The 15,217-nt window shown below is 51.5% G+C and overlaps 1 protein-coding gene across 1 annotated transcript in view; it reads right to left on the bottom strand.

Moving 5' to 3' along the window:
* LOC139225844 (ankyrin repeat and fibronectin type-III domain-containing protein 1-like) overlaps positions 1–15,217 on the bottom strand; it is a 1,527,386-nt gene that overhangs the window by 25,731 nt on the left and 1,486,438 nt on the right. Inside the window, exon 16 of the mRNA XM_070856697.1 lies at positions 3,554–3,766. Within this exon, the coding sequence (XP_070712798.1) occupies positions 3,554–3,766 (213 nt within the window). The remainder of the gene's footprint in view (positions 1–3,553; positions 3,767–15,217) is intronic.

Below are 15,217 nucleotides of genomic sequence, written 5' to 3'. Positions count from 1 at the left end.
GCACACACGTAGCCTTCGAGCACCATTCCACAATACAGAAGTATTCAGAAACCAAAAGGGATATCAATCCCTAAACGTGCAGCTGGTGTGCGACCACACACAGCGCATCTTCGCAGTGAATGCCCGCTATCAAGAGAGCGCATATGATGCTTTCATCCTGCGTGAGACCAATGTGTCACGATTGTATCGGCCACCACAGGAAGGGTGCGGCTGGCTGCTTAGGGACCAAGTATACGGCCTAGCCACCTGGCTCATGACCCACTCCACAACCCCACCATAGAAGCGGAGCATCACTACAATGAGAGCCATGCAGCCACCTGCAACATCATTGAACAGACAATAGGGGTGCTCAAGCAGCATTTCTGATGCCTGGACTGCTCTGGAGGTAGCCTTCAATACTCCCCTCAACAGGTGTCGAAATTCTTTGGGGTGTGCTGCATGCTACACAACTGGGCCACCATGAGGGGCCAGGCATTGCCAGTGGGGATTGCATCCCCACCTCAGTAGGAGGAAGACGAGGAGCAGCAGCCTGGCGAGGCCCCGAATCGCCAGCCACACCAGAAGAGCACCATCCACAGAGGAGGCAGCGTGGTGATGGTGGCGGACCAAGAGCCATTTGTCAGCGGCTCATATTGGATCGGTTCTCATTAATTGAGGAAGCTGAGGGATGCAGCTAATACTGACTGTGCTATGTGCCACAATAATGAGACATTTCCGTTAAACTCTACAATGATACACAAGATGACAATGCAAAACAGTCAAAGTAACATTTTACTAATGACACCAACGTCGTTGCCTCAACCAACAGAACCAAACCCCTCCCCCAGCAAGTAACAAAACAAACCCCAACGTCCTGTTCAAACACAACAAGCACAATGAGTGTATCAATGTAACTACATATTTACAGCCATTATTTACATTGAGATGACATCTGTCCATGGTGGGCAAAGTCATCACTCAGACTTTGCCTGACATTTCCCACCCCTACACCTAGTGCTCCTCCTCAATGTGCCTACAGCAAGGCTGCTTGAGGTCTTCTGTGTGTGTTGGGCAGACAGTACAGACAACCAACCAGGACACCCTGGACCAGCTCTGGGCCTGGAAGGCCTGGCTGCAGACTCCAGCGCCTCAGCATCAGTGGCGGCAATCTGTGATGGCTCGGATGCAGATCGCGATAGGTGCAAAGCAGAGTGGCAGTGGTGGGAATGCTGTCATCTTGAGGAAAGATAGCACCTTCCATTTCCAGGGGCCCATTGCCACTCACACGGGGCGGAAGGTCAGCATCTGGAACACGATGTTGTTGGCCTGCTTTGGCACTGTCACTTCCTCGTCGGACTGTGGGGAACACAGAGAGGATGGCAGCAGTAAGTATGTGCATGGCATTACATTGAGACTGACTCAGAGTACACTGAGCCTGAAATGCAGCAGCCTGCGAGTTCATGCCAGCAATCACTGACAGTATCACATCACCAAGTTCTTGTGTGGCTTGGACCTGTGATAAGATTGCTGCTGCCACGTCAATCATGGCACGCACCATCCCTTCTGGAACTCCACTATCGCTCGTTGAGCCCATCTCCCTCTGTGAGCGGGCAAGGATGGGCTCGTTGGACTCCTGAGAGGCACAGGCAATGCTTGAGGCAGCGATGCTCTGCGGGACCCTCTCCAATGCAGCCACGAGGTCTTGGTGCATTTGCGTGGTCTCCCTGGACAGAGCCACCAAGTCCAGGTCCACGTCTGACTGTCTCTCAGCAGGACTCCTGGGCCGACTCACCCTCCAGGGAGCTGGCCTCCGAGCTTCTCCTCCCGCTGGGTGTTGCTGTAGGCCACTGGGGCCAGGAGTTTCAGAGTCCTCAAACCCTTCAAATTCAGGCTCCTCCACCGATGTGGTGTTCCCACTCGGTGGGACTGATGGCGTCTCTTGCTCAGTAAACACACTGTCATTCCCTCCTTCGTCATCTCCCCCTGTCGCCCGATGTTGACAATTCAGGGGCAGGCTGCCATGCTTGGGGCTGATCATCTGTAAGCACAATGTATATAACAGATGTATGGTTAGCAGCAGGGGAGGGGGCAGGGAGATAAGAGGAAGGTGGCATTGGACATCTATATGTAAAGTGGGTAGGTCACTTGATATCAGGGGTCAAGGAACTCACATAAATCGCTAACGCCAATCACATAGCGTCACTACCCATAGGGGGGTCTGCTTTGCTGCCGGCCACTGAGGGCCGACACTTGCTGCTCCTCCTCAATGAGGTCCTGAAGATCAAGCTCTCCACCTCTAGTGCGCTGCTGCTCCCGGTGACTGTGCGCCAATTTCGCCAACATTAAGAACAAGAAGAAGGTGTGAGTGAGTGTGCAGCTCATCGTGTGGCACATGTGCCTTCAATAGTACAGTAGCTGTGCATTATAATCTGCGTGAGAAGGCTGGGAGGAGATGAGAGCCACCTAGGATTGCAACTCAGGGTGGCGATTGCCAATCGCATATCAAGAGTCAAATGGTAGTGCGAGAAGGGGTGAGAATGAATACGGGACAAGAGGATCCGTGCTGCCTGAATGCGCAGGACATGGCTGGTGACTTGAGCTTCCAGCTTTCAGGTGGCTTCACCAACCCATTGCCTGAAACACATAGAGAAGGGCCAGCTCCATCAAAGACTTTACATTGTGTGAAGCAGTGATCTTGCAACCATGGCAGGTGTGCATTAATATAAAGGGTACTCACCCCGACGACCCCTTTGAGGTCATTAAACTTCTTGCGACATTGGATCGCAGTTCGAGGCACCGTGTCTGTCGCAGACATCTCCTGTGCAATCTCCCTCCAAATCCTCCAAAACTTCTTGGCACGGGCCTCCTTCCTCCAGTAAGAGGCAAGAACAGGCCTGAATCAGTGCCTCAGCGGCCATGGCTGAGAAGGGGCGTGCTCTCTGGCGTCCTTCCTGGTCCTCTATTTTCACGCTCTGCTCAAAATGCACAGGTGGTTTTCGGTTGGGGTGGCCGAGCACAGGTGTGTAACACCTGATTTAGCACCCCCGATCATTGCAGCTGAGTGTTGGGTGAATTTCGTCCCCGATCATTCCGTCGAACACCTGCGTTCGGCCACCCCAACCGAAAACCATCTGTTTCATAGGGCACAAAATTTACCGCCCCACACCATTAGCACCCGAAAATGCAGCCCAAAGATTCTAAGGTAGAACTGATTGACAGAATCACTAGTCCTAGAGTATATTTTTCTTCCTGTGACAGGTAACTAACTGGTCTCCACTCATCAGCAGTCCACAGATGCACAGAAGCTCATCGTGAGAGGATCACAAGCATAGGCCTGGACCTCAGTAGTGTGACCCGTGAACCAGGCATTGGTTGGGATTATGGCCCTTGACAAAAGGTTAGTGAGTGACATTGCACTACAATTAAGTCATCCTTGTTTCGAGTGACTGACTATGACTACAATCAAGTGAAATTCCAAATAACGACAAACGAATAAATTCTCCTCCCTGCCTATTTCATGCCTGTTTGAGCTGTGTGCTGACATTTAAACCCTGTTTTATAACCATTATCCTACATGGAGAGTCGACAGCAGGATGTCCAGTGCCGTGGGGTCTTCTGGTGAGAGTGACTTGCGTTGAGTCTGGAACTTGGACAGGGGAATCCACCTGACATTCTCCAGACTCTGGAATGAGCTCAGTTCCCTCAGGGTGACGATCAGCACATTCCCATGCTTGTCTTTGATGGGTTCAAAGTACACATGGCCAAGGTCCTGAGTTCCAAGCAGCCCCTGCAAAATAAAGAGCACAAGAAGAAGGATCAGAGTGACACCAGGGCTTAAAGGGTTAAATTCCGAGGACAAGCTGCATAAACTTGGTTTGTATTTCCTTGATTTTAGAAGGTTGAAGGTGATATACAATGGAGGTGTTTAAAATGGTAATGGGATTTACTCTCGTGGAAGAATTCAGAACAAGGGGGCATAAATGTAAAATCAGAGGAAGGTCATTGAGGAGTGAAATCAGGAGGAACTTCTTCATACAAAGGGTAGAGGTAATCTAGCACTCTCTCCCCCAAAAGTTCAGTTGACATTTTTAAGACTGAGATTAACAGATTTTTATTAAGAAAGGGTATCATATATATGGATATAAGGCGGTTAAATGGGGTTGAGGTTGAAATCAGCCATGATCTAATTGAATCATGGAACAGGCTCGAGAGCCTGAACAGCCTCCTCCTGTTCTTATAGTCCTTAACTAACAAAAAATAACTAAGTTTCCTATTACAGCACTAAACCAAAATAGCAATAATATTCTTAAATTTTCACTACCTATGGAACTGCCTGATCTGATTATGGGGTAGAAATTCACCGCCGCCTGAAACGGGTCGCACCTACTGCTGTTGATGTGTTATCACTGCCGCGGGGGATGAGGTGGCCTCTTGTGCGAAATTCAGCTCTTTGTCATTTTTTTTCGAGCAGACAGGAAGTCGGTCATAATGGGAGTGGTAGTGCGGCGGTGAGCACATTAGAGGGGCGGAAGTGGAGGCGGAACAGAGTCTCCGCCGCTGTCAGTCATCAGCGTAGCTGTGCGTCACGTCTCTCCCCTTCACTTAAAGGGGAGGGCCGCTGTGAACTCTGCAATCTTTTTAGTTCGGTCCAATGGGCCACCAGGGAGGGTTTCGGCCAGGCCAGCGGCCTGGCACACAAGAGGGGCTACCAGGCTGCCTGTTGGTGGCCCAGCTGAACCCGGGGGCATAATTGTCACGCCAACTTAGTAGTTGGCCGACAAAAAAAATAAAATGCCGGCCACGGCAGTGCACCCTCCCCTTGAATGGCCGCCGCACTGCCATGCCGCATACACAGCAAACATAGTGTACTAAAAGAAAAAACTGTCGGGGGCAGAAGATTTTTTCCTCTGAATTTAGGTTGAGGTGCGGGAGATCAGCGGTGCGCGCTTTGATGACGCACTTAGGATGGGTCAGCAGCAGCGGGGCGTAAGTGGGAACCACGGGAAAAAGCAGCTAGGAGAATTTCGCGAGCGGCGGCCATTGGACTCCGCTGCGTGGCCGCCGCCTTCCAGCAGAAAGAGGCATTTTCGTTAGGCTGAATTTCGGCCCCATATAAAACTCTAATAAAAGCAGAAAATGCCGGAAATACGAAGCAGGTCAGGCAGCATTAGTGGGGAGAGAAACAGAATTAGTGTTTCAGGTCAATGACCCTGCATCAGAATTCATCAGAATTGACCTGAAACGTTAACTCTGTTTCTCTCTCCACAGATGCTGCCAGATCTGCTGAGTATTTCCAGCACTTTCTGTTTTCATTTCAGATTTCCAGCATCCGCAGTATTTTGGTAAAATCTCTGACTGGCTGACAAATTCCTTCAAAAACTGAACCGTAAACAAGTAAATGTAAATGTGTGTCAAAAAACACCGCTAATGAAGCCGGTTTTATAACATACTGCAATAGTTGAATCAAATGGTTTTGCTACTCACTCAAACTTATCTCACATAAACCAAACAACTGCTGGAGCAATTATATTGAGGTCATCTGAGACACAATTCTGTGAATCAGAAGGCTTTTAGAAAAAATATTTATTTATGTTTCCTCAACAATATGAGTAGTGTTAGTACACATCCAGGGCATGGAGAGTATGAGTAAGATAAAGAGTAAAGCTCCCCCTACATTGTCGCATCAACCACTCCCAGGGCAGGTTCAGTACAGGTTAGATACAGAGTAAAGCTCTCTCTACTCTGTCACCTCAAACACTCCCAGGGCAGGTACAGCACAGGTAGGTAGAGAGTAAAGCTTCCTCTACACTGTCTCATCAAACACTCCCAGGGCAAGGACAGCACGGGTAGGTAGAGTAAAGCTTCCTCTACACTGTCCCATTAAAAACACTCTCAGTACAGGTTCAGCACGGGTTAAATACAGAGTAAAGCTCTCTCTACTCTATCACCTCAAACACTCCCAGGGCAGGTACAGCACATGTTAGATAGCGAGAAAAGCTCCCTCTACACTGTCCCATCAAACACTCCCAGGGCAGGTGCAGCACGGATTAGATACCGAGTAAAACTTCCTCAACACTGTCCCATCAAACACTCCCAAGGCAGGGACAGCAAGGGTTAGATAGAGAGTAAAGCTCCCTCTAGCGGGAGGTTTTAATTACAGCAGTTGCCATTATAAATGTGGACATAGGAAATATGAAAAATAAGGATAGAATATATGACTTTGAAATGGAGACTGAATTACATGAACATGCCCTGGTCCAATTATCCCTGAGCCTCTAACTCCACTGAGCCTGCAGACTACTTGGTTTTGACTCCTTGTAACTTTTATTTTAAACAATGTCTTTTGCAATACAGTTTGCATTTAATGAAGGATCGCAAGAAGATTGTACTCAGATCAATCGAAAGATCTGGTGTGGTAGCAGAGGATTTCTTGGGGCCTATCCAATTAGTGGTGTATGTGCTAGAATTGGGCAACTGACTAACTACTCCTCCTACTTTGCTCCAATGCCCATTCCTGTATGTGAGCCAGAACAGTGAAAGCCAGCAGGCTGTCCAAACACAGCCAAGCCAAATCCAGCCCTTACCCAATCTCCACATGGCTGCAGCCATCAGGAGAATGTTAACTGATTTTTATTATATGTTGATAATTATCAATCTCCGTTCAACCTGCTCCTTAAAAAGATCTGGGGTGCCATTTGAACAGTGTCACCGAATGTGGACGGGCACAGGTTTAATTCTGATCTGAGCCAAATTAGAAAGCTGAGCACTGTCTGCAATATCTTCCAACAGGGCTGTGGGGAAATTAGGGGAGAGGGAAGAGATGGGTCTACACAGTCCTTGCAGGAGAAGAGCGAGTGGGGTGATCCTTGGCTCAGTCTGGGACCACTACTGTTTCTAATTTACATCAATGGCAGGAATTCAACAACCCAATGCAAAGTGGAGACATTTACCAATGATCCCAAACTATGAAAGGCAATGGCATCAGAGGAGGCAGCTGAGAAACTACAGAATGAGTTGAGTAAAATATTTAAGTGGATAGAACAATGGCAGGTGAATTTAATGCAGTCAAGAGCAAAGTACGGCACAAATCAAAAAGAAAAAGCCAGCACACACAACAACAACTTGTATTTATATAGCGCCTTTTACATGGTAAAACAAACCAAGGTGCTTTCCAGGAGCGTTATCAAACAAAATTTGACACCGAGCCACATAAGGAGAAATTAGAACAGATGACCAAACGCTTGGTAAAAGAGGTAAGTTTTAAGGAGCGTCTTAAAGGAGGAAAGGGAGGTAAAGAGGTTTAGGCAGAGAATTCCAGAGCTTAGGGTCTTGGTAGCTGAAAGCAAAGCCACCAATGATGGAGCGATTAAAATCGGGGATGCTCAATTGGAGGTTGGCCAGAATTGGAAGAGAGTAGATATCACAGAGGGTTGTAGCACTGGAGGAGGTTACAAAGATAGGGAGAGGCGAGGCCATGGATGGATTTGAAAACAAGGATGAGAATTTTAAAATCAAGGCATTGCTTAACCGGGAGCCAATATAGGTCAGTGAGCACAGGAGTGATGTGTGAACAGGACTTGGGGCGAGTTAGGACACGCGCAGCCGAGTTTTGGATGACTTCAAGTTTATGTAGGGTAGAACGTGGGAGGCCGGCCAGGAGTGAGTTGGAATAGTCAAGTCTAGAGGTAACAAAGGCAGGGAAGAGATTTTCAGCAGCAGATGAGCTGAGGCAGGGGCGGAGTCGGGCGATGTTGCGGAGATAGAAATAGGTGGTCTCAGTGATGGCGTTATTATGTGGATAGAAGCTCATCTCGGGGTCAAATACAATCCATGAAAGGCATTGAAACATCTTATGATGAAAGTTATTTCGGGAACGTAGACTGAACGTTCAACATGTCCAACCACTGTACAGCAGCAAGCAACAACGCAAAGGGATAGAAAATAGCGAACAGAATTGAAAAGGTTAATCCAGAACATTATTGCAAAAAGAATAGCAGAAGTAGAACAAAGAGACAAAGGTTTAATCTGGCAAAAAAGTAAATTTTAGGACTGAGCACCGGAACTTCTTCTGCACAAAAAGCACGGTCAATGTGTGAAATAGAGTTCCAGATAGCACGGGAACGCAAAAAGCCAGGCAGGATACGCTCATAAAACAATTGGGTGCTATGGTAGGGGGAGGTGGTTAGCTGTCAGGTCTTTCTGGATAGCCATCATCCATAATTATCATCAAACATTGGAGGTTCCCCAACACCAGGCTCAGTGTCCAGTCTCTCTGTCTAACACCAGGCTCAGTGTCCAGTCTCTCTCTACCTAACACCAGGCTCAGTATCCAGTCTATCTCTCTACCTAACACCAGGCTCAGTGTCCAGTCTCTCTGCCTAACACCAGGCTCAGTGTCCAGTCTCTCTCTCTACCTAACACTCGGCTCAGTGTCCAGTCTCTCTCTGCCGAACACCAGGCTCAGTATCCAGTCTCTCTGCCTAACACCAGGCTCAGTGTCCAGTCTCTCTCTGCCCAACACCAGGCTCAGTGTCCAGTCGCTCTCTGCCCAACACCAGGCTCAGTGTCCAGTCTCTCTCTGCCCAACATCAGGCTCAGTGCCCAGTCTCTATCTGCCCAACACCAGGCTCAGTGTCCAGTCTCCCCCTGCCCAACACCAGGCTCGAGGTCCAGTCTCTCTCTCTGCCGAACACCAGGCTCAGTATCCAGTCTCTCTCTGCCTAACACCAGGCTCGATGTCGAGTCTCTCTCTCTGCATAACACTAGGCTCAGTGTCCAGTCCCTCTCTGCCCAACACCAGGCTCAGTGTCCAGTCTCTTTCTGCCCAACACCAGGCTCAGTGTCCAGTCTCTCTCTGCCCAACACCAGGCTCAGTGTCCAGTCTCTCCCTGCCCAACACCAGGCTCGATGTCCAGTCTCTCTCTCTGCCGAACACCAGGCTCAGTATCCAGTCTCTCTCTGCCTAACACCAGGCTCGATATCAAGTCTCTCTCTCTGCCTAACATCAGGCTCAGTGTCCAGACACTCTCTCTGCTTAACACCAGGCTCAGTGTCCAGTCTCTCTCTGCCCAACACCAGGCTCAGTGTCCAGTCTCTCTCTGCCCAACACCAGGCTCAGTGTCCAGTCTCTCTCTGCCCAACACCAGGCTCAGTGTCCAGCCTCTCTGTGCCCAACACCAGGCTCAGTGTCCAGTCTCTCTGCCTAACACCAGGCTCAGTGTCCAGTCTCTATCTATCTAACACCAGGCTCAGTGCCCAGTCTCTCTGCCTAACACCAGGCTCAGTGTCCAGTCTCTGTCTACCTAACACCAGGCTCAGTGCCCAGTCTCTCTGCCTAACACCAGGCTCAGTGTCCAGTCTCTGTCTACCTAACACCAGGCTCAGTGTCCAGCCTCTCTCTGCCCAACACCAGGCTCAGTATCCAGTCTCTCACTGCCTAACACCAGGCTCGCTGTCGAGTCTCTCTCTCTGCCTAACATCAGGCTCAATGTCCAGTCTCTCTCTGCTGAACACCAGGCTCAGTGTCCAGTCTCTCTCTGCCCAACACCAGGCTCAGTATCCAGTCTCTCTCTGCCTAACACCAGGCTCGATGTCGAGTCTCTCTCTCTGCCTAACATCAGGCTCAGTGTCCAGTCTCTCACTGCTTAACACCAGGCTCAGTGTCCAGACTCTCTTAGCCCAATACCAGGCTCAGTGTCAAGTCTCTCTCTGCCCAACACCAGGCTCGATGTCAAGTCTCTCTCTCTGCCTAACATCAGGCTCAATGTCCAGTCTCTCTCCGCTTAACACCAGGCTCAGTGTCCAGTCTCTCTCTGCCCAACACCAGGCTCAGTATCCAGTCTCTGTCTGCCTAACACCAGGCTCGATGTCGAGACTCTCTCTCTGCCTAACATCAGGCTCAGTGTCCAGTCTCTCTCTGCTTAACACCAGGCTCAGTGTCCAGACTCTCTCTGCCCAACACCAGGCTCAGTGCCCAGTCTCTCTCTGCCCAACACCAGGCTCAGTGTCCAGTCTCTCTCTGCCCAACACCAGGCTCAGTGTCCAGTCTCTCTCTGCCCAACACCAGGCTCAGTGTCCAGTCTCTCTCTGCCCAACACCAGGCTCAGTGTCCAGTCTCTCTCTGCCCAACACCAGGCTCAGTGTCCAGTCTCTCTCTGCCCAACACCAGGCTCAGTGCCCAGTCTCTCTGCCTAACACCAGGCTCAGTGTCAAGTCTCTCTCTGCTTAACACCACGCTCAGTGTCCAGTCTCTCTCTGCCCAACACCAGGCTCAAAGTCCAGTCTTTCTCTGCCCAACACCAGGCTCAGTTCCAGTCTCTCTCTGCCCAACACCAGGCTCAGTGTCCAGTCTCTCTCTGCCTAACACCAGGCTCAGTATCCCGTCTCTCTCTGCCTAACACCAGGCTCGATGTCGAGTCTCTCTCTCTGCCTAACATCAGGCTCAGTGTCCAGTCTCTCTCTGCACAACACCAGGCTTAGTGTCCGGTCTCTCTCTGCCAACACCAGGCTCAGTGTCCAGTCTCTCTCTGCCCAACACTAGGCTCAGTGTCCAGTCTCTCTCTGCTTAACACCAGGCTCAGTGTCCAGCCTCTCTGTGCCCAACACCAGGCTCAGTGTCCACTCTCTCTGCCTAACACCAGGCTCAGTGTCCAGTCTCTATCTATCTAACACCAGGCTCAATGCCCAGTCTCTCTGCCTAACACCAGGCTCAGTGTCCAGTCTCTGTCTACCTAACACCAGGCTCAGTGCCCAGTCTCTCTGCCTAACACCAGGCTCAGTGTCCAGTCTCTCTCTGCCTAACACCAGGCTCAGTATCCAGTCTATGTCTGCCTAACACCAGGCTCGATGTCGAGTCTCTGTCTCTGCCTAACATCAGGCTCAGTGTCCAGTCTCTCTCTGCCCAACACCAGGCTTAGTGTCCGGTCTCTCTCTGCCAACACCAGGCTCAGTGTCCAGTCTCTCTCTGCCCAACACTAGGCTCAGTGTCCAGTCTCCCTCTGCTTAACACCAGGCTCAGTGTCCAGCCTCTCTCTGCCCAACACCAGGCTCAGTGTCCAGTCTCTCTCTGCCCAACACCAGGCTCAGTGCCCAGTCTCTCTGCCTAACACCAGGCTCAGTGTCCAGTCTCTATCTATCTAACACCAGGCTCAGTGCCCAGTCTCTCTGCCTAACACCAGGCTCAGTGTCCAGTCTCTCTCTGCCTAACACCAGGCTCAGTATCCAGTCTCTCACTGCCTAACACCAGGCTCGCTGTCGAGTCTCTCTCTCTGCCGAACATCAGGCTCAATGTCCAGTCTCTCTCTGCTGAACACCAGGCTCAGTGTCCAGTCTCTCTCTGCCCAACATCAGGCTCAGTATCCAGTCTGTCTCTGCCTAACACCAGGCTCGATGTCGAGTCTCTCTCTCTGCCTAACATCAGGCTCAGTGTCCAGTCTCTCACTGCTTAACACCAGGCTCAGTGTCCAGACTCTCTCTGCCCAATACCAGGCTCAGTGTCAAGTCTCTCTGTGCTCAACACCAGGCTCGATGTCAAGTCTCTCCCTCTGCCTAACATCAGGCTCAATGTCCAGTCTCTCTCTACTGAACACCAGGCTCAGTATCCAGTCTCTCTCTGCCTAACATTAGGCTCAGTGTCCAGTCTCTCACTGCTTAACACCAGGCTCAGTGTCCAGACTCTCTCTGCCCAATACCAGGCTCAGTGTCAAGTCTCTCTCTGCCCAACACCAGGCTCGATGTCAAGTCTCTCTCTCTGCCTAACATCAGGCTCAATGTCCAGTCTCTCTCCGCTTAACACCAGGCTCAGTGTCCAGTCTCTCTCTGCCCAACACCAGGCTCAGTATCCAGTCTCTGTCTGCCTAACACCAGGCTCGATGTCGAGACTCTCTCTCTGCCTAACATCAGGCTCAGTGTCCAGTCTCTCTCTGCTTAACACCAGGCTCAGTGTCCAGTCTCTCTCTGCCCAACACCAGGCTCAGTGCCCAGTCTCTCTCTGCCCAACACCAGGCTCAGTGTCCAGTCTCTCTCTGCCCAACACCAGGCTCAGTGTCCAGTCTCTCTCTGCCCAAATCCAGGCTCAGTGTCCAGTCTCTCTCTGCCCAACACCAGGCTCAGTGTCCAGTCTCTCTCTGCCCAACACCAGGCTCAGTGTCCAGTCTATCTCTGCCCATCACCAGGCTCAGTGCCCAGTCTCTCTGCCTAACACCAGGCTCAGTGTCAAGTCTCTCTCTGCTTAACACCACGCTCAGTGTCCAGTCTCTCTCTGCCCAACACCAGGCTCAAAGTCCAGTCTTTCTCTGCCCAACACCATGCTCAGTATCCAGTCTCTCTCTGCCTAACACCAGGCTCGATGTCGAGTCTCTCTTTCTGCCTAACATCAGGCTCAGTGTCCAGTCTCTCACTGCTTAACACCAGGCTCAGTGTCCAGACTCTCTCTGCCCAATACCAGGCTCAGTGTCAAGTCTCTCTCTGCCCAACACCAGGCTCGATGTCAAGTCTCTCCCTCTGCCGAACATCAGGCTCAGTGTCCAGTCTCTCTCTGCTTAACACCAGGCTCAGTGTCCAGTCTCTCTCTGCCCAACACCAGGCGCAGTGTCCAGTCTCTCTCTGCCCAACACCAGGCTCAGTGTCCAGTCTCTCTCTGCCTAACACCAGGCTCAGTGTCCAGTCTCTCTCTACCCAACACTAGGCTCAGTGTCCAGTCTCTCTCTGCCCAACACCAGGCTCAGTGCCCGTCTCTCTGCCTAACACCAGGCTCATTGCCCAGTCTCTCTGCCTAACACCAGGCTCAGTGTCCAGTCTCTGTCTACCTAACACCAGGCTCAGTGTCCAGTCTCTCTCTGCCCAACACCAGGCTCAGTATCCAGTCTCTCTCTGCCTAACACCAGGCTCGATGTCGAGTCTCTCTCTCTGCCTAACATCAGGCTCAATGTCCAGTCTCTCTCTGCTTAACACCAGGCTCAGTGTCCAGTCTCTCTCTGCCAAACACCAGGCTCAAAGTCCAGTCTCTCTCTGCCGAACACCAGGCTCACTGTCCAGTCTCTCACTGCCCAACACCAGGCTCAGTGTCCAGTCTCTCTCTGCCTAACACCAGGCTCAGTATCCCGTCTCTCTCTGCCTAACACCAGGCTCGATGTCGAGTCTCTGTCTCTGCCTAACATCAGGCTCAGTGTCCAGTCTCTCTCTGCCCAACACCAGGCTTAGTGTCCGGTCTCTCTCTGCCAACACCAGGCTCAGTGTCCAGTCTCTCTCTGCCCAACACTAGGCTCAGTGTCCAGTCTCTCTCTGCTTAACACCAGGCTCAGTGTCCAGCCTCTCTCTGCCCAACACCAGGCTCAGTGTCCAGTCTCTCTCTGCCCAACACCAGGCTCAGTGCCCAGTCTCTCTGCCTAACACCAGGCTCAGTGTCCAGTCTCTATCTATCTAACACCAGGCTCAGTGCCCAGTCTCTCTGCCTAACACCAGGCTCAGTGTCCAGTCTCTGTCTACCTAACACCAGGCTCAGTGTCCAGTCTCTCTCTGCCTAACACCAGGCTCAGTATCCAGTCTCTCAGTGCCTAACACCAGGCTCGATGTCGAGTCTCTCTCTCTGCCTAACATCAGGCTCAATGTCCAGTCTCTCTCTGCTGAACACCAGGCTCAGTGTCCAGTCTCTCTCTGCCTAACACCAGGCTCGATGTCGAGTCTCTCTCTCTGCCGACATCAGGCTCAGTGTCCAGTCTCTCACTGCTTAACACCAGGCTCAGTGTCCAGACTCTCTCTGCCCAATACCAGGCTCAGTGTCCAGTCTCTCTCTGCCCAACACCAGGCTCGATGTCAAGTCTCTCTCTCTGCCTAACATCAGGCTCAGTGTCCAGTCTCTCTCTGCCTAACATCAGGCTCAGTGTCCAGTCTCTCACTGCTTAACACCAGGCTCAGTGTCCAGACTCTCTCTGCCCAATACCAGGCTCAGTGTCCAGTCTCTCCCTGCCCAACACCAGGCTCGATGTCCAGTCTCTCTCTCTGCCGAACACCAGGCTCAGTATCCAGCCTCTCTCTGCCTAACACCAGGCTCGATGTCAAGTCTCTCTCTCTGCCTAGCATCAGGCTCAGTGTCCAGTCTCTCTCTGCTTAACACCAGGCTCAGTGTCCAGTCTCTCTCTGCCGAACACCAGGCTCAGTATCCAGTCTCTCTGCCTAACACCAGGCTCAGTGTCCAGTCTCTCTCTGCCCAACACCAGGCTCAGTGTCCAGTATCTCTCTGCCCAACACCAGGCTCAGTGTCCAGTCTCTCTCTGCCCAACATCAGGCTCAGTGCCCAGTCTCTATTTGCCCAACACCAGGCTCAGTGTCCAGTCTCCCCCTGCCCAACACCAGGCTCGAGGTCCAGTCTCTCTCTCTGCCGAACACCAGGCTCAGTATCCAGTCTCTCTCTGCCTAACACCAGGCTCGATGTCGAGTCTCTCTCTCTGCATAACACCAGGCTCAGTGTCCAGTCCCTCTCTGCCCAACACCAGGCTCAGTGTCCAGTCTCTTTCTGCCCAACACCAGGCTCAATGTCCAGTCTCTCTCTGCCCAACACCAGGCTCAGTGTCCAGTCTCTCCCTGCCCAACACCAGGCTCGATGTCCAGTCTCTCTCTCTGCCGAACACCAGGCTCAGTATCCAGTCTCTCTCTGCCTAACACCAGGCTCGATGTCAAGTCTCTCTCTCTGCCTAACATCAGGCTCAGTGTCCAGTCACTCTCTCTGCTTAACACCAGGCTCAGTGTCCAGTCTCTCTCTGCCCAACACCAGGCTCAGTGTCCAGTCTCTCTCGGCCCAACACCAGGCTCAGTGTCCAGTCTCTCTCTGCCCAACACCAGGCTCAGTGTCCAGTCTCTCTCTGCCCAACAACAGGCTCAGTGTCCAGTCTCTCTCTGCCCAACACCAGGCTCAGTGCCCAGTCTCTCTGCCTAACACCAGGCTCAGTGTCCAGTCTCTTTCTACCTAACACCAGGCTCAGTGTCCAGTCTCTCACTGCCTAACACCAGGCTCGATGTCGAGTCTCTCTCTCTGCCTAACATCAGGCTCAATGTCCAGTCTCTCTCTGCTTAACACCAGGCTCAGTGTCCAGTCTCTCTCTGCCCAACACCAGACTCAGTATCCAGTCTCTCTCTGCCTAACACCAGGCTCGATGTCGAGTCTCTCTCTCTGCCTAACATCAGGCTCAGTGTCCAGTCTCTCTCTGCTTAATACCAGGCTCAGTGTCCAGTCTCTCTCTGC

The sequence above is a fragment of the Pristiophorus japonicus genome, chromosome 15 (genome assembly GCF_044704955.1).
Source record: "Pristiophorus japonicus isolate sPriJap1 chromosome 15, sPriJap1.hap1, whole genome shotgun sequence".
Classification (NCBI taxonomy): domain Eukaryota; kingdom Metazoa; phylum Chordata; class Chondrichthyes; family Pristiophoridae; genus Pristiophorus; species Pristiophorus japonicus.
This window is presented reverse-complemented; position numbering and strand designations above follow the sequence as displayed.